General features: G+C 47.5%; 1 protein-coding gene across 9 annotated transcripts in view; it reads right to left on the bottom strand.

The window, feature by feature from the left end:
- ralgapa1 (Ral GTPase activating protein catalytic subunit alpha 1) overlaps positions 1 to 17,818 on the bottom strand; it is a 46,474-nt gene that overhangs the window by 17,167 nt on the left and 11,489 nt on the right. For 5 of the 9 annotated variants that reach the window (XR_003798186.1, XM_029258310.1, XM_029258303.1 and 2 more), the window contains exons 11-34: positions 17,596 to 17,778; positions 17,379 to 17,489; positions 17,129 to 17,277; positions 16,928 to 17,048; positions 16,453 to 16,690; positions 16,150 to 16,311; positions 15,436 to 15,576; positions 13,502 to 14,632; positions 11,686 to 11,810; positions 10,764 to 10,980; positions 9,685 to 9,861; positions 9,447 to 9,599; positions 8,848 to 9,041; positions 8,660 to 8,758; positions 8,195 to 8,350; positions 7,972 to 8,100; positions 7,316 to 7,441; positions 6,543 to 6,601; positions 5,431 to 5,539; positions 5,122 to 5,232; positions 4,932 to 5,000; positions 4,703 to 4,831; positions 3,989 to 4,172; positions 1,598 to 2,534 (exon numbers count right to left, since the gene is read on the bottom strand). Coding sequence is in view for 8 of the 9 variants with exons in the window: in XM_029258310.1 (XP_029114143.1) it covers positions 1,598 to 2,534; positions 3,989 to 4,172; positions 4,703 to 4,831; positions 4,932 to 5,000; positions 5,122 to 5,232; positions 5,431 to 5,539; positions 6,543 to 6,601; positions 7,316 to 7,441; positions 7,972 to 8,100; positions 8,195 to 8,350; positions 8,660 to 8,758; positions 8,848 to 9,041; positions 9,447 to 9,599; positions 9,685 to 9,861; positions 10,764 to 10,980; positions 11,686 to 11,810; positions 13,502 to 14,632; positions 15,436 to 15,576; positions 16,150 to 16,311; positions 16,453 to 16,690; positions 16,928 to 17,048; positions 17,129 to 17,277; positions 17,379 to 17,489; positions 17,596 to 17,778 (5,210 nt within the window). In the remaining variant the exon portion in view is untranslated. The remainder of the gene's footprint in view (positions 1 to 1,597; positions 2,535 to 3,988; positions 4,173 to 4,702; positions 4,832 to 4,931; positions 5,001 to 5,121; positions 5,233 to 5,430; positions 5,540 to 6,542; positions 6,602 to 7,315; positions 7,442 to 7,971; positions 8,101 to 8,194; positions 8,351 to 8,659; positions 8,759 to 8,847; positions 9,042 to 9,446; positions 9,600 to 9,684; positions 9,862 to 10,763; positions 10,981 to 11,685; positions 11,811 to 13,501; positions 14,633 to 15,435; positions 15,577 to 16,149; positions 16,312 to 16,452; positions 16,691 to 16,927; positions 17,049 to 17,128; positions 17,278 to 17,378; positions 17,490 to 17,595; positions 17,779 to 17,818) is intronic. The other 4 variants (XM_029258308.1, XM_029258309.1, XM_029258307.1 and 1 more) reach the window with 3 other exon arrangements.

The raw sequence follows: 17,818 nt of genomic DNA, 5'->3' as shown, positions 1-17,818 counted from the left end.
ATTTGTGACAGCACTCTACCACAGCAGGGCTATAGGGACAGATCCTGTTACCAGAATACGTCTAAAAATAAATACCTCGACCCAAAATCCTATTACCTCTTTCTGGCAGTCCTTTTACCATAAATCCTGCCAGGGATCAACAGAAAATTATTACTCCTAGAGTTATGAACTTACTGATGTACAAACCCTATCTCAGATAGCCTGAAGTAGTACATTGTCTCTTTTTATTATTTCTTCATCTATCTGATGCTTTCTTCAAAGTTAATTGTAATGTCAAGTATATATGCTAAAATACAAATTTTTTACCCTTCAATACAGCCTTGTAATTTTCAGTGTAGCCAGGAAGGGAAGTACCTTGGTCAATGGTACTGGAGTGCGAGCAGGGTTTCAGACTTAGGTCCTTAACTCTACAATGATGCCTGCTGCCCGTTTTCCCTCACATGGTCCAAGACCAGGGGAAAGGGACGGCAACCAAGCATATCCGCATGAAGTCCCCTGTGTAGCACAGCAGAGTGAAACCACGAGCAGCATCCCTGCTTCCAGAGTCAGTATAGGTGGCCTAGGGGCCAAACAGCAGTGGTGCTGCTTGCCAATAAAGAACGCAGAGACAACCCTGCTCCTGAGGACAGACCTGGTCGAGCTCAGACAGCAAGGCCCTCAAACGACAAGAAGCCACAAAGCCACAGAATAAAGACCCTTTTTTGTTTTGTGTGTTTCCCTCCTCCCTTTTCTGCCGCCTCTCATCCCCCTTTCAGTGGGCTCTTTATTAGCTTCTTACAATGTAATGGTCTTCATTTTCCCTCCTGAAAGTGAGCTATTTCACAGACACACGAGGAAACAGCATGAGTGCGTGATGTAACACGCGCACACAATGCGGCCGAATTGCAATACCTTCGTGCTTGACAAAGGGGGAATAATGCGCCAGTGCTGAAGAATGGCAGGGGGACAGAGCTCATTAGACAACACTCCCCCGGCTCTTCGTGGGCTCTTTATGAAATATACCTGCCGCTGAATTTCAAAAACACGGCTCTTTTTCAGTTTGCATATGAGTAATGAGTCCATGTGCTTCTGCTATTCTGCAAATGACACTCCTTTCATTAATCCCCCTCTCACAAGCAAACCGATCGGCTGCCTTTTGTTGCAGGGAACAGTGTGAGCGAATCCCAGCTCCAGTAGTCCAGCAGTAGGAAGCAAAGCAAAAAAAAAAGCACAAAACCAAAGCAGATGTTTCATTGGCTGCTGGAGCTAGTGGTGAACCACGTGACGGACCACAAATTGACCCCAGGCTGGGCACTGAGTGTGTCAGTGTAAGTGACACATGTGGAGCAGACACAGCAGGACCTTGCGGAGGAAAACACCTGTTTTTCTGTCTGACATTTCAGCCTTTACACAAACTCTTAATTAAGACATCCTTTAATTGTGTGGTTCAATAAACACGGCCAAATGACACACATATGATCGAAACATGACCAGATTTAGTACCTAAAATGTTTTAATAATACTCAACTGTAGAAACAGGTGACATTGGAACAAAAGATGTGAAAAATGTATGGAACCAGGGGAAAAAGAAGCACCCAGGGAGGCTGACAATCCTTACCTTTTCTCCCAGGAGTTCATACCAAGCAGGTTGAGCAGCAGTCGGCAGTAGTAGAAAGCTGACTGGGGCTTCTGAGGGATTGGCTGCTCTTGCTGCATAGCACACATGTGGAGATTGTGGTCTCGGCGTTCGCTGAAGTCCTTCTCCTCTGTGAACTGTTTAAGGATGGCATTGATGACATCATTCTCCATCTTTTCGGAGACGCAGGAGGGAGGTGGGGCAGGTACGTTGAGTGGGGTGCCAGCCCGCTGTAGGCATTCTGGACTGCTTACACCTAGGTACTGCAGCATCTCATCTAATGCATCCTCCCCATCCTGCATTGAGTCCCAGGATGGCACAACCTCTCGGCACCGACGCTTTGCAAGGGGTGCTGCAAACTCTAGCGCAGCCTCATCTTCACCATTCTCCTGGCCCTCTTCCTCCAGCTCCGCCTCCTCCAGGGTCAACTCTGCCTCTTCCTGCTGTTCTTCCCCTTGCAGTTCATGCTCTGTCCCCTGTGGACCATTCTGAGTATGGTGAGGTGGGACTACAAGGCTAGGGGAAAGGCCGGACTGAATACATTGGGGTGGCCCGTAGAGTACTGCAGAGTCCCATGAGTACTTGCCGGAGATGTCACGCACGATGAGGCGCACACAAGCAGCAGCACTGGTGAGGCCAGCTGCCATGCCGCCACCAGGGACATTGTCTTCCGCATGGATCTGCAGGCTTGATAGTAATGTGGTGCCGTTGAGCACAAAAAACTGCAGGTTAGGGCTGTCAAAGAGCTCAGCTGACAGGTCAGGACTCTCACTGTAGGGGTTGTCGTGGTTCTCACACACCTGACTGGTCAGCATGGCTGGCCCACCACTCATAGGGTAGTGACCTAGGTGATTGACCAGATGCGTGATGACAGTACGCGCCGCTATGGAGATCAGGCCATGCTGCATGCGGCTCTTCACTGCAAGGGGTGACAGAGAGGCAGGCCTCAGCAAGCTCATTGATCAGCATTCACACACACAGCCCAGTTATTCCAATTCCTCCACCCACAGCGTGTGGGCACCTTCAAGTTCCCCACGTTAACCAGGTGGAGCTGAGAAAGTGAGGGTTTTCGTGTTTAAGCTGCGGTCAATAACGAGGCGCTAAGTCATGATGAAGAATCCTTGTTACACTCTGTGGGGTGTCCTGCTGTTTGGATTCTCATTCCACCCAACGCAAAAATCAACGGAGTTTCACCTCAGGCATGCGCGAGGCACTGAAGCCCCTGCCGACAAGCACCACCCGCTCCTACAATAAACAAATCCCTTCACACAAACCGAGAGCAAAGAAAATACACCTTTGTATCATTCTGACAGAGTACATACAAAGATACACGAATATAGGGTGACAGTTTTGAACTGAACATTCAACTGCTGCTTTAATAATAACGAATGATTAGGCTGATCAGCTCCCAGGGCCTGCTGCAGGGAAGCCAGCTTCAGACATAAAGAGAAGGAAGAAAGAAGGCGGGTGAAAAGGAAAAGGCTCCCCATTTAGGGGAGGCATGCCTCAAACAAGGCTGAGATGATTAGTAATTTTCTCCTGTTGAAAATGCAGCACACAGAGAGTGTAGAGCTTGGGAACCCCTGCCGAGAGCCCCCACCCAGGCAGACATGGCGACAGGGCATTCTACATTGTCCTTAATGTTGCTAAGGGGCCCGACAGCAGGCGGTGAGCATCTCTACGGGAAAGGCTGGCTACCTGGATTAAGCTCATCTGTTTCAATTTTCTTTCTTAGCTGCCAGCCCCATTGCTGGTTTTAATTCACAGGGTGACGCTGAAGTGTGAACTGATTTTTCTGAGAGGCTTTTAACCACTCAGTGTCCAGAGCACCCACACTCCAGTCCTTATCACTGGTTCACACAGCTCAACTTCTCTTTTAAATCAAAAGCTAAATACGTTCATGGATGACACACCATTAACCTTTTCACAGCAGTACAGCTCCATGCTGCAGGTGGACTGTGGCCTGGAACGATGCGGAGAAATCACACACGCATTCTTGTTACAAACCACATCCATTCAAACATCACTAAGATTTAAGACGACTAATCTGGTCTCTTTTCTCAAAGCTCCATTTACTTTTATCTCGCCTGAGGAAGGGCTGAAATATTCTGTCTGAGGAAGAGCGGTTTAGGTGGGGTGGTGGGAGGGGCCTCCAAGGATGGTCTGTGAATTGCTGTGGTGACTTAAAGGAAAATGCAATCCTCTAGAGCTTTTATGGAGAGACAGTTAATGACAAAGAAGGGAAAAAAGAAGAACACAAGGAATGAGAGAGCAGGGGTTAAAGGAGCAAAGAGGAGAAAAGAAAGTGAGAGAAAATAGGTGTAGGGTACAGTGGCAGTAGGAGATTTTAATGAAGAAGATGGGAAGGAATACCCTCTGTAACAGGCTGCAGCTTAGATGAGCGTTCCGAATCGGGAGAATGCAGTGGTTCTGGCTCTTTCAAGCTGTCCAACGGGAGCAGCGGGTCATAGTCAGCAGTGGCCAGGTCCGACAGGTGAATAGGAAAGTACTTGGGATTGCTGAAGTTCTGGGCCCCATACACACACCCGTGAAGAACCTAGGCAGCAGAAAAGATATAGTAAGGGGGTGGATGGGATGGACTGAATACTGCCACCCAGACCCACCTTTGTTGCAATTAGCAGCATGGCAGTATGAATCCCCCTTTACTCAGTATAGAACAATTAGTTTCAAGACAGTGTCAAAAGACTGCATCAGTTAACAGTGGATGGTGTGTTTCCATGGAGACTACACTCAGCAGCCAGAAAGTCTTGAGAAAAAGGCTGCTACCTGTAGGTCTGGCTGTGGCAAGAGACAATGGAATGATCATCACTGGCTAAACCATCCCACATCTCAGCAACAGACAGTGAGCCACTTACTCCAGAGGGAAAGACAAAAGTCTAAGAGCCAATTCATTTCTGAACTAGGCTATAAATCTAGCAAACGATGTAAAGCTCCAACAAGCAGAAGATTAGTCTGACTGGACCAGAGGCAATTAGCATAGAGCTGAAGTAATTTCATCAGCACATTACTGCGCACAAACACATTCCTCTTCAGATGCTGGGGGATTATCCAGCCTGGCTGATGTACCTTATAGATGCAGCTAAGAACGGACTTGTCGGATTTCTCTGGGCCAAGTGTACGGATGGGCTGCAGCAGGGTTATGGGTGGCAGTGCCATAACCCAGTCCAGCAGGCACAGCAGCAGGGACACCACCAGCTGCAAAGAACCAACACAAGTATGATTACATCCAGTTAAAAACTGCTTCTCTATCAGCCATGTAACCCCTGACCAACATTGTCCAACTTGCTGGTCTTACCCGCTTATCCAGCTCATGGGGTGAGGATTCTGTGGATGGCAACAAGTGTGTGATGGTGGCAATGAGGACCTGGGGCCAAATGTACAAAAAACATCACAATATAATGATTCTGTGGTAACAAGTGTGTCCCTCATTTTCCATCTTCTATTCCAGTCTTCCTGATGCACATACACAACAAAAGCCCCATCACCTCAATTATTTTCTTGGGTGTGTCAGGTGGGAACTTCTGAAGGTCATCCACATAGTTGATGAGCAGGTGGACAATGTCTGAGGCCACAAGGGCTACGGTCTTGTTGGGGAACTGTAGGACGGGATTGGCGTTAAACACGTTAAAAATCAGCAACATTCTCAGATCACATAATACACTTGAACAGACACAGAGGATATTCCAGCTCCACTGTGCTCCTCTCCATCTGAGCCATTGCTGCAAAGTATAAACTACATAAACGCTGTGGTGATACCTGACAGTGTCACTGGGTCAGTGTTCACATGAGCTTACCTTAAGGGTGACACAGAGAACATTGAGGGCATCCTTGATCTGTGGGTGGCAGGTGTTGTGCATCAGTTCCTCACACAGCCAGAGTCCAAGACTGCACAGCGCCACACACCTGCAAAAAGAAAGTAATTATAAAACCCAGAAGAATCATACCTACATTTAAATTATATGCTCTTTGCTTTACATGGAAGACCTCAGAATTTTTTGGTTAGAAAAAGTGCAAAAACTGTGTTTCGTTAAGTGAATCACTACCTGACAATATACCCCAGATACTTGCTTGGCAGGTCAATGACAAGGTAAAAATGTGAAACAAAAGGCTTTGTTACTAAAGGCATAGCACACAGCTATTTTTCCTATTTTTATGAGTAATTACAATGCATTTAACATTAAAATGGACATTATTACTGTGTTCTATTTTTGCGTAAATCCCATAAAGTTTATGCGATTCATCAGTATTACATGATTTCTGGTGTTTTACATTGTATCAATCCGTACGTACACTAAGACATAACTATAATCAAGTTGTACTCCACCATAATGCTATTTGGGAGTGTGACTCATGTGACTCTAGCCTTTCAGATTGAAATGGACTGTACGCTGCTTGAGCCACAACACGTTACAATGTACACACTTCTATACACGTGTGTTTTGTTCTACATTGAAGGAGTGTTGGGACCACTTGCCATCTTGTAGGTGGCTGACTCTAGCAGCCAATATCCCAGGGATCATATGGTTAAACTGAGGCCCGAACCACATGTCAGCCCAAAAACACTGCCCTCCCCCTCTTCAGAGGATCCCAGCCCAGCTAGTCCTTTACACTGTAGCAGCAAGGCTAAACCTTGCACACTCCTGCTGGACTGAATGTTAATGAGAACACCAAACGACCCCTAACACCCAGCACCCATCGCACTTGTCTAATCTGTCTGAATGGCCAGACACAACGGCTTGCGCTTATCTACATAAAATGCTTCTCACATGCCACTCTGTTTGAAACACACCGTCAATGTCACTTGTCTTGTTTATGGCTGTATGATAAATGTCTTCACCTATGCAGCACAGATACTCTGAGGTGAATCCCCTCAGTTGTTGGAAGGTGAATCAGTGTGATGGCATACCTGGCTGGGGCTGAGGGCTCTTCTCTAGCAGAGCTCAGTATGTGTTTGATGATGTGTTCCTAAACAACATAAAGGGACACAAATTATTATTATTATTATTATATACCATTTCTACACGTTCCATTAGACTCAAATAAAGACAGGTTAAAATAATCCTTTTAATTAGCTGCGTTTTTTGAGACAATTCAGAAGATACACTGTTCTTTAAAAGGCAGAGATTGCTAGGGATTTGAACTTGCAACCTTCTCATCAGAAATCAGGCTCCATACCCAGTACTTTAGATATGCCATTTGAAAAGATATACATAAAGAGGAGTTGAGCTAAAGATTCCTGTTGATGGGTCAGTTAAAGAGTTAATCATTTGCGTTTCAGATTTCATGAATCACCCTCATATTTTATTTATTCAATATACATGGTGCCAGAGGGCAGAGAAAAACAAGAGTTCCCACTGGCCCATTTAAGTTGTCTGTTGTTATGCAAAACGAGTCTTCACCCATCAAATGCCATCATGTGAATTTTCCCATCCAGACTAGGAGTGCTGGGGTGCATGGCATTAGTGCCTTAACTACAACAACAACAACCACCCGCACAGGCTGCCTGCATGCCTCATCAATCATTACTGAAATGAGCGCCACAGGACTCCATGGTAACTGATGCTAACGCTAACACTAATGTTTATCTACTGCACTGGGTCTTCTTTCCCTATCGGAGGACCCGCCTACAGTATATGCACTCCAACATGAAGGTTACACTTTTACACGGGTTGCCATTACCTTGACGTCCCTGAACTTGGTCATGACCATGTCCGCAGTTGTGGGGTGCAGAGCAGGCAGCTCTTCGTACAGGTTGGGGAAACATACTAATGAACCCAACAGGATCTGAGCCTCCACTCGTGGGGCCTGGAAAATCAAAAGACCCTGTTAGCAGAAGCGCTTTCCTGTCACAAGCCATGCCCACAGCCACACCCTCGGGTTAAGAGGATAAGGTGTATATCAGAAAGTGTAAAAATGGCAAATCAACATAAACAAACTACAAAAAAAAAAAAAAAGACTAACAAACAAACAACATAGAGAAACAAAACAAATGAGGTTTGTACCTTGCAAAAAATTAAACAACACACTGAAATATGTTTGGCAAATTAAACCGCTCAGCATGATTTGTGTTTAAATTAAGCAGCCCAGCATGATGTGCGTTTGGTGAATTAGACAGCTCAGCAGGATGTTGGCGTACTAACCAGTTTGGTGAGCTAAACCACACAGCATGGTCAGTTTGGCAAATTATATGCCACAGTGTGACACGTTTGGTAAATTGAACAGCTCACTGTATTGTGTTCAGTGAGTTACACAGCTCAGTCTGATGTGTGTTAGGTGATTTGAATGGCTCAGAAGAAGCATTTTTGGTGAATTAACCAACTTAGCATTGCTCTCACATTGAGGGAGGAGCAGGCCGTCACCCTGCTAGCCGCCACGATGAAGTCCAGGATGAGCATAGTGGCCCCTGGTAGACCAATGGAGAAGAAACGTGGGGAGCAGTGCTTTATGATGGTGTTCACTATGTCCTGCAGAGCACAGGGACAGAGAGAAATAGATAAGTGCAACAGTTGTGAAACTGTGCCCTGAGGGGCTGATGAATTCAGTACAATCAGGACTCACCTGGTCCACATGTAGCAGACCACCGTGCATGATGTTGTAGAAGTGTGTGAGGAAGTCTGAGTTGGGAGAGACATCCTGCCGCCGCTTCATGATCTTGCAAATGAGCTTGTAGGCATGCAGCTTCCCCTGCTTGAACCTGTCAGTCAGCATGGTTGCCTGAGAAGGAGCAAGCTGGTTTTCAGTACCAAGTCAGATGTAAAAGACAGCCATGTGCACACTGAATCCCTCATGTCGAACAGCTCGTCATTGCAACATAGAGATTATTTAGTGAATAACGAGAAATGCTGAGGGAAACATGTGGGACAAGAAAAGCAAAAGCTGTTGAAAAGTTATTGGGTGCCAGCGTGAGCTACAGCAGAAAGATCACACCCCCTTATTTTTGAACAACTGACTGAGCTTGAACATACCCTCCCCACACCTAAAGATAATTATGGGCTTCTTGACAAACCTGATTCAGAAACTAACCTTGAAAAGCCAGGGTGTCAAGATGCGCAGGGGTGGAATTAGAGCTGGTGGAGGTGGGGAACTCTGGTTGTCCAGGGATATGCCCAAGTTGTCTCTAATCTAAGAAGACATGAAAAGAGCTAGAGGATTCTTTTGTCCCTTTTTGGAGCTTTGACAATCACCTGGTTCCTCTCAGAAGCAGAACTCACCTTGGCCAGGTTCTGCCACAGCTCACACAGGTAGTCAAACACCTGAGCATGGATCTCTGGGTCCTTGATGGCATTAACATCTCCCAGGATGCCAAGCATACGCCTCCACATCACCGTGGCAACATCAGCATGCCAGCCAGTCAGGGTTCCTCCTGCCATGACGCTGCAGTCTTCTGTAGGGAATTCGCTGGTCTCTGAAAAGAAGAAGTAAGAAAGATGAGAATGGTGGTTAAACATCATTCTCTGAAGTAAAACCAAACAGCAGAGACCAGTGAACTGTGAACACTTCCCATTCTATGCTACATTCCAGACACAGGATGAAAAGAACTATTGTCAGCCATATTTCACACCTGGACCCTGGAGGCTCCTTCAGTGCGCGAATGGCTCTCATCCTTGAGGAGCTCGGCTATAAAAGACATTCTGTACAGTGCAGCTCCTCGATTCACAGCATACATTCACAGCATACTCCCAAAAATGATCCCCAAGAACAGCACACAAGCACACTGGCTTTCAGGTAAAGTATTGGGTGCTTGTTGAGTTAAAGGGTGTGTTACAGGTTATTCCTTGCTGTGTGGGTGTGAGGCAGGAGGGGTAGCTACCCAGATCGTCGGGGGTTTGCAGCACAGAGTGGTGCAGTTTCTGGTCCAGCTGCAACTCCTTGTGCTCAATGGGCTCTGCATTGAGTGTAGCAGGAGATGGGGTCTGCGATGGGGAGCAGCGGGGGGAATGCGCTGGCGAAGCACTGTCTGACCCTGGGGGCCAGGGGTGAGCACACACAGTTAGATGCTGTCAGTGAATGGCAGACACTGTATCACAGTCCCAGGGCTCTGGGCTCACCAGTGATGGTTGCAGTGTCAGCTGACAGACCCAGCTGGCTTAAACTGCTGGTCTCTGAGTCAATGCGGAGGGTAGTTAGGCTGGCCAGCTCCTGCTCCTCAGCCGTCTGCATTGGGACCCCGAGACCATCCTGCTCCAGACAGCTCACACTGCAGCCCTCTGGCCCAAAGCTGAAGTCTGAATACACAAACAACAGAAATTGCAGTAGTCAGTCAGCAGCCAAACTGAGGTGTGCGTACCCCTCAGAGTGCTTATGTGGTAGGCTCTGGAAAGTTCACCTTGGGTGAAACCCTTGTCAGCTCATGAATACATTTTTTTTTGAAGAACACTTACTTGTTCTGTATAATTAGGCTTGTACCCATCTTATTTTTGGGGGCTGTGGTACCAAGATGCACCTGGGATTGGCTCCCTAGCCAGCCCTACATCACTGATTTGTTTCACGCTAATATTGCATCTTCTAGTTCTCGTATTTTATTGAAGTTCTTTTTTTTTTTTTTTTTTTTTTTAACCTGAAACCTGATTAGTTCATGAGCCCCAACTATGAGCTGGACATGACCCTCTCTGGACATAAATACCTATCCTCTTTGGGGGGGTCCTCAAAGCACTTTGTGATTTCCTATTGCTGGCAGAATTGTGTGTGGAGTTTTGGCTGAATCTCAGCTGTATTAAAATATTTTACTTTAGTAACAACTGGTAGTGTAGTGGTTAGAACTACTGCCTTTGGACCAAAAGGTTGCAGGTTTGATTCCCATCTCTGGCTGTAGTACCCTTGAACAAGGTACTTACCCTGAATTACTTCCATTAAATAAATAAATAAAATAAATAATTTAAAGTACCTTAATACTAAGTTGCTTTGGAGAAAAGCATCAGCTAAATAAGCAAATGTAAAATGTAATGGTCATAACAATCCTTCCACATTTATTAAACTGAAAATAAGACCAGCTAGGAAAAATTTCATTTAATAATATACATATATAATATATATATAAAAAAAAAAAAAGAAGAAATCTTCCCAGGAGCCCCAATATTCTGTAGCTTTAATACTCAATCAGTCTGAGCAAGATTAGGTGAGGCCTCACTTTCAAACTTGCAGCCATCCTCCTGGAAGGCACTAAAGGAGTCTGATTGGCTGTCAGAGCTGATGAGATCACTACCACTGGCACTTGCTGGCGAGGTCCACTCTGAGGGTACTCCTGGGTCATCTGCTGGCCGCATAGCACTCTGCCGGGTCAACAGGTCTGGAAAGTCCTTGGGGATCTCAAGGCTTCCAGGGCTACTGCCCCGCCGGGTCATTCCCTGGAAAGGCCGGAAAAACCACAACAGCTTACTGAGGGCCATTTTACAGCCAGCTCATTCAACTGCTGCTGGTGAAAAGAGAATACGCATTACTGACACTAAAAAAAAAAACTGAAAAGTTATCTTAAGTTCCAGGAGAGCTTTTGTCTATGGCTATAACTGACACACACCTTTGACATCTCTCTATTTCCCATAGTCGGAACAAAGAGCTCATTATCACCATACTAGCTTTGCTGATACCTAAGCGTTAAAAAAAAAAAAAAAAACACAAGTAGAAGTCTCCAAAATTTGTTAATCCATCAAATGCTACTGAAACACATCACATAGTAGGTAGTGAATAATTCATAACTGGAAAGCACAGGAATGTAGAGTTGACCAGAGCAACTTGTTCAGCCATGCTCATAGACCAGGCATTACAATGAAAACACCAGATTCTCCCCACACTGGGTATTGGGATCATTAGAGGTAGGACACTAATGCTTTGTGACAAAAAAAGCCAAAACACAGCTTCCCTTCCATTACTGAGCCTTTTAAAGACATAACCGAGCTTAATCTGAAAAGCTGCTTTTCAGTGATTACAGAGTGGAAGAAGAACTGAAGATAGACTCCTCCAGTGCCATTAGGCTCACGCATTTGTCTGTAATGGAAAACATGCATGGCAGCAGAGGCTGTAGAGTGTACGGCCCAGGGGAGAGGAGGACTCACCGCAGTGTTTCGGGTCCTCAGCCTCTCTTGGATGAATTCGTCCATGAGGTCACTGATGTTGGGGTTGCTGCTGTCCGCATCTGTGGAAGCCACACGCAAGCTTTGGCCCAGGTCCTCCTTGTTGGCTGGTTCCACAAAGAGAAGGGAACAAGGAACATTCAGATGCTGGTGCATGGTAGGCCGAAACGATGCCCACATCTTTCTTAATGCTCATTTAACACCTGTGACACGTCACTGTTACACACCGATATACAACCTTCTCCATTAAAATGTCATAAAGTACACTCAGACTGCTTTTGCTGTCAATACAGTAAAGCTGCAAAGCACTTTAAAGGAAAAAATAAAACAAAGTATAGATCTACCGTGACAGCGCTTCTAACACTGATCACAATTGCGGTGTGTGGTTTGTCTTTAGAACACGGCATCAGTATTTCCAGAAAAAAAAGAATAGTTTAATACCACAATGCACTGTCCTGCATTTTGTTCTCCCACATCCTTCTCTCAACATGAATGTGATGCGTATAGCGGCAGCAACTTTGTGAACACAGAGCCCCACGAAGATGCGCTGGTGAGCACAACTGAGAGAAATCAATTGGAAGGAAATCGCCATCCAGCCGGACACAACCAGGAAGCAATGCAGGAGCTGCTGGCGACACATGCGGCCCCAGATGGCCTCCGGGACGAGAACAGAGCAGACAGGGCGTTAGTTTGGTGCCGAACACTGTTAGGGAGGAGGGCTGCTGTGAGAATGTTAAGAACAGTGCCTCCAAGCAAAGAGGTTAAGCAACTGCTCACAGCCTTAATGCATCATGCTGCTCCAATACAAAAATCAAAAGACAGACCTGTAGTTCAGAGGCTAGTTCATCCTTTTACTCCACACACTGGTTAGTCCTGCTGTGCTAGTTCAGATGTGTGTTTAGCCACATAATCTGTCTCCGAAACTCTTGAAAGCATAAGATTCTTCAAAAGGTATGAACTCATTGGCAACAATTTCCATGTCCCGCAAGGAAAATGCCACCTAGCTCTAATGCATGGAGGAACATCACTGATTGAGGAGAGCTGACAGATATCACTGATTATACTTGGACAACACCGGTCTCCACTGGAATCCTCTTCTTCATCAGTATACATTTACATACAGCTGAATCTTTGTTTTGCTTTCAGAGAGCAATGTTCTTAAGTAAGCGGTGCAGCTCCTGTCTATGAGTGAATGCTGCCCTCTGCTGGCACAACTCTGCCCTACAACAATCGGCAGGTAAGAAAAAAAAAAAGCCAAGTAACACAAGAACCAGAGCAACTGCTGGGTGTGATTCCACAGTATATCAGTCAAGAGATGGAAGACAATGTACTCAGTGGAGGGTTAAACAGACCTGCTGACATTCTTGTTCCTGACACAGGGCATTAAACAGTACCACGGAGCAGTCCGATCTTGTGTCCTATCCAGCAACTGCTCCAGTCTAACAGAGGGCCATGGTGAGGTGCTACACTGCTACAGACCTGTGTTAAAGCTGCATGTCTTGGTGTGAGAAGGCTGGGGGGGGGGGGGGGGGGGGGGGGTGAGACTGCATGCAACATCCAAACAGGGGGGGCGGGAAAGCAGAGATTATGTTCCACAAAAGCTGGAGGAAGCTGGAGGTCCTCGGCAGGGGGGGCCCCCCATCTCATTTTTGAAACTTTCAAAAGGGAAATACAAAAAGCTTCATAGTCAAGTCGCATTCAGCAAAAACCAAACATATGGGAAAAAAGAAAATGGCACAGGCGTTTCGATTGTCCATGGTTTGCTGCCGGGGTTGGGCAGCAGGCCTGGGGTCCTCACCTGGTGATTTCCTTCCAAAATAGCCCATTACATGTGAGTAGAGCTCCCTCAGGGGTGCCTCGGCCGCTGCCCTGCTGTGCCGCTGTGGGGATGCGTGGGCCTTTGGCTTGGAGAGAGCATGTACGACAGATTTATACACCCCGCCCAGCGCCCCCTGTTGCTGCTGCCAGTGACTGCAGCCAGATTCCTGGCTCCGGGACCTGGACCTGGGCATCAGGGAACCACGGCCCAGCCGTCGGCGTGTCACCACTTCCCTCTCTGGCAGCAAGTCCCCAGACAGCGGGCTCAGTCCTGCACTCACAGTGGTGTGGCCCCCAGTGCTGCTGAAGTGGCTGAGCCTGCGGAGGCGAGTCTTCCAGAGTCCCTCCTTGTGCTCCGGAGGGTTGTGGAACTGCACAGACTCTGTGGATGGCCGAAAGCTAACATGCACTCCGCCTGGACGTTTTCTGCTCAGCCGTGCCTTCAGGGCCATGGGGCCCGTGGGACCATGTGCTTGAGGGGGTGGCTCGGACTCCCAGTCACTGGCGTCCTGCCGGAGCAGAGTCCCACCACCCTGGGATTCCTTGCTGCAGTGTTCTAAACACTTGTAGACGTCCTGCTCTGGCTGTTCCGGGTGCTCCAGCTGCTCCTGCTGGTCTACGCTGTCCTCATCTGCAGAGTCAGCACTCTCCCCCTGCGCTGCTCTCAACCTGCCTGAATCCTGCTCCTCTGCCTGCTCACTACCTACCATCCCCCCTTGTGACAGGTAATCCCTGAGAGAGGCCAGCAGGTCATCTTCCTCCTCCACATCCTCCTCCCTTTCTCCCACATCTCCCTGGGTGGGCAGAATAGGTATAGGGGCACTCAGGAGCCCCCCTAATGCCCCCCCCATCTGACATAGGTGGTCATAGATGCTATCCCCCACATCTAGAGTAGAGCCAGGGCCAGTAAGAGACGGACTGTCGGGAACAGGAAGTGCACCTTTGACCCGCTCGGCGATGAAGGGCTCCATGATGTCAGATGTGCTGCTGCTGCGGGGGAGGGGCTGTTCCTCAGCAGACGCGGAGAAAACCTCAGAGGGAGGCGTGTCCTCACCCTGGGAGAAATGTCGTGTGCGAGGGCCGCGTGTCGCCACAGGGGGGTCCTCCAGGTCTGGCAACAAATGTAGTGTATTTACTGAATGGATTTCACACCCACAAACACAGACCATCACAAGACACACATACAAACAGAAAACACACACACACACACACACACACACACACACACACACACACACACACACTCCTGATTTTTCAACTTAAGAAAATTTTAGCTGCCAAACAAAACAATGTAATTGCAAACAGAAAGTATGAGTCTAGCCTTGCTAACAGGCTTATGGACACAGACAAAACAACATTTGAAAATACACATTTTTAATGTACAAAACTACATTTTCTTTTCCCTATTGCTATTAACAAACAACAACAAAGGTGGAACAATATTTCCACAACAGGTGGCTGATGAGGGAATACATGGGCAACAAAACAGGGAGGAAGAGCAGCTTTTGTGGAGGTGTGGTGTGGACAGAAGCGCACACACTAGCCTCAGCACAGCTGCAGGCCTAAACACAGCAGTATGACACAGCAGACAAGCATGCTGGGTTAAAAACATCTGTCAGTCATCGATTCACTTCAAACAATGCTTCAGAGTCAGCAAAAACACGATAAACCACACATGGGGGGGGAAAAAAAAAAAAAAAAAAAAAAACTGCGGCATTTGTGAGTAATGGGTTAATGCGCAGCAGTGAAAAGGAAACAAGCAAAGAAACTTATAAACTTCTGCAAGGGCATATTTAATTTCAGGTTTCCACACACGCAAACACACACACACACACACACACACACACACACACACAACCCACAGAGAATGGGTGGTGTGCAGGGGCGTGCAGCTACCAGCAGAGGGCGCTCTACCTGACAGCTCATCAGCTAGGGGAGTGAGGACAGAGTCAGGCAGGAGAGGGTGGAGAGGATGGATCAGGACAGGGGCGCTTTTGGCGCTGCGGATAAAGGCTGAAGACAGGAGGCTGTCGCCGGTGGATACGCTCCTCAGTGCTTGGGACAGAGACACAAGAACACAGGCAGAGAGGGGAGGAAAGAGTGAGGAAGGCGGCGCCAAGCAGAGCCGTGAGTATTAAAAGCAGACAGAGAGAGAGAGAGAGAGATAGGCAAAGGGGAGGGGGGGCGAAGGGAAAGAGGCTGCATTGTGAGGAGGGCCTGTCTGTGCCTTAGTCTGTGTCCGTGACGACTGTGTTAGGGGTGCACAGGCCAAAGGTCAAAGGCTAAAGGCCAGCCCTCACTGTCCCGTGGAAAGTTCTCTAGAATAAAGGAATGCTTCAGCATGACAAAACAGATTATACCAAAACATCAATAACACACTGAACAAGGCAAAGCAAAGCACACTTACTCAGAATAAGATATTCTATGAAATCGATCCTCTGATACTTAAACTCTTAGTGAATTCATTCAGAAGCAAACATAAGCAAAAAGGTTTGACATTCTAAACTCCTCTTCTACTAAAATATTCAGCTGTCTATTCAATTTTTAAACATAACGAAAAAGCAATAGATTACACAAAGTATTTTTGTTTATTCAGCTTCAAGTCCTCATTTGCCACCTGTTACTCACCCACTGTCTTCTGGCGGACAATGCTCCTGGCTTTCTCAATACCCGGTGAGCCTGCAGTGGTGGCACTACGCTGCCTCATCAGCACCTGCCCTGGAGGGTCACGGCTCCAGCCCTTCGAGAAAGACCGGTCCACAGACAGCTTCTGACCCTCGTGAACACCCCCTGTTGACCGACAGACAGTTTTGCTGCTTGATATGCCCTGGAAATGCACTGAGATGACTGTTCAGCATCAGGATGTGTCATCAACCAAATCTTCCAGCCATAAGCTGGCAACCCCCCCACAAGACCCCTCAGAGGCTGCACCTTTCCCCTTATGCTTCTTCTGCTTCTGCTCGCTGAGCTTGTCCAGAGGCAGCTCGCCTAGGTCCAGGCTGTAGAGGTTGCGCGCGAGCACCTTGGTGAGTGTCTCCATGGTAAGGGACCACTCAGTGACCAGCTCCTCCCAGGATGTGAGTGAGGACAGCACTTGCAGCAGCTCGTCCCACAGCTCACGTGAGATGTACACATTCAGGTTGCCCTTGATCCAGGCCACGATTAGCGTCTGTCATATTAATAGGCATCATTTCAGTTACAACACGCCAAACACAAGATTAGAGGTCATTAGCAATGCAACACTTCCTAAACACATGACAAAACAGCTGCATTCTTCATCTATACCATATTTACTTACATAATGTGAGGTACACCTGGTAGAACAGCTTAGCATATACAATACTCCTTAAACAAATACTTCTTGCTGTTATGCACCTATGAGAGTGAAGAACTCCACTCCACCTACCTGAAAGATGGCCCCCGCTAACCTCCCAGAGAGGGTGTTCTTCTTTCCCTGGGGCATGATGGAGGGAGGTTTCTTCATCACACATTCTGTCACACGGAGGAGCACCAGAAGGATCTGTTCCCTGTGGGAGTGTGAGGCTGTGTTAAAAGGTCAGTCTGTGTAACTATGAGACCTGTACAATATGTGCTGGTTTTAGCATACCATGTTTTCTGGTCCATTGTCTCATGCATGACCAGGCTGCGGTAGATGTTGAGGACCCGCTTGCACATGTCCACATGCTCCTCAAGGAGGAACTTTATGTCATTGGCTGGTTCCAGAAGGAAGACATTGGAGGAGTTGGTGATAAATACCTGGCAGAAGACAGACCAGAGGAAGGTGTCATGGAAGAGCATGAGCAACATGGAACTGTATATCTTAGGGCAGAGGATGAGAGGAGAACAGAGGAGCCCACCTGCAGAGTTGCCTGCACTCCTGCACACACACTCTCCTCTGGCCCCTTGCAGGAGGGACCTCGGACCCCGCCGGGGTTCCTGCCACTACTGGGGGTTTTCAGTGCTTTCTCCTGGACACAGAGAGACAAATAGAACTGGAATGAGGAACATGAACACCCAGCAGAATCTAGGGGATATTACCCAGCCTGCAGTCTCTCGTCCCTGCGCCTCTCTCACTTCCTCCCTCTCTTTGTCCAGTCCGTGATCTGCAGAGTTTCCAGGGTTGGCAGTGGGATGGAAGCAGCGGTCCTCCTCAGGCTCCCTCATGAAGATAGGCTTGTCCTCCTGAGAGATCCACTCCTGGTAGACTCGAACCACCTTCCGCATGGCTGCTGCCTCACACATAGGCAGCAGGAAGGCCTGGGACAGGAAAGGTGTGTGAGATGCTCAGCTTTGCATC

The sequence above is a fragment of the Scleropages formosus genome, chromosome 15 (assembly GCF_900964775.1).
Source record: "Scleropages formosus chromosome 15, fSclFor1.1, whole genome shotgun sequence".
In the NCBI taxonomy this organism is placed as follows: Eukaryota; Metazoa; Chordata; class Actinopteri; order Osteoglossiformes; family Osteoglossidae; genus Scleropages; species Scleropages formosus.
Note: the sequence above shows the minus strand (reverse complement) of the source record. Positions and strands in the feature narration are given on the sequence as shown.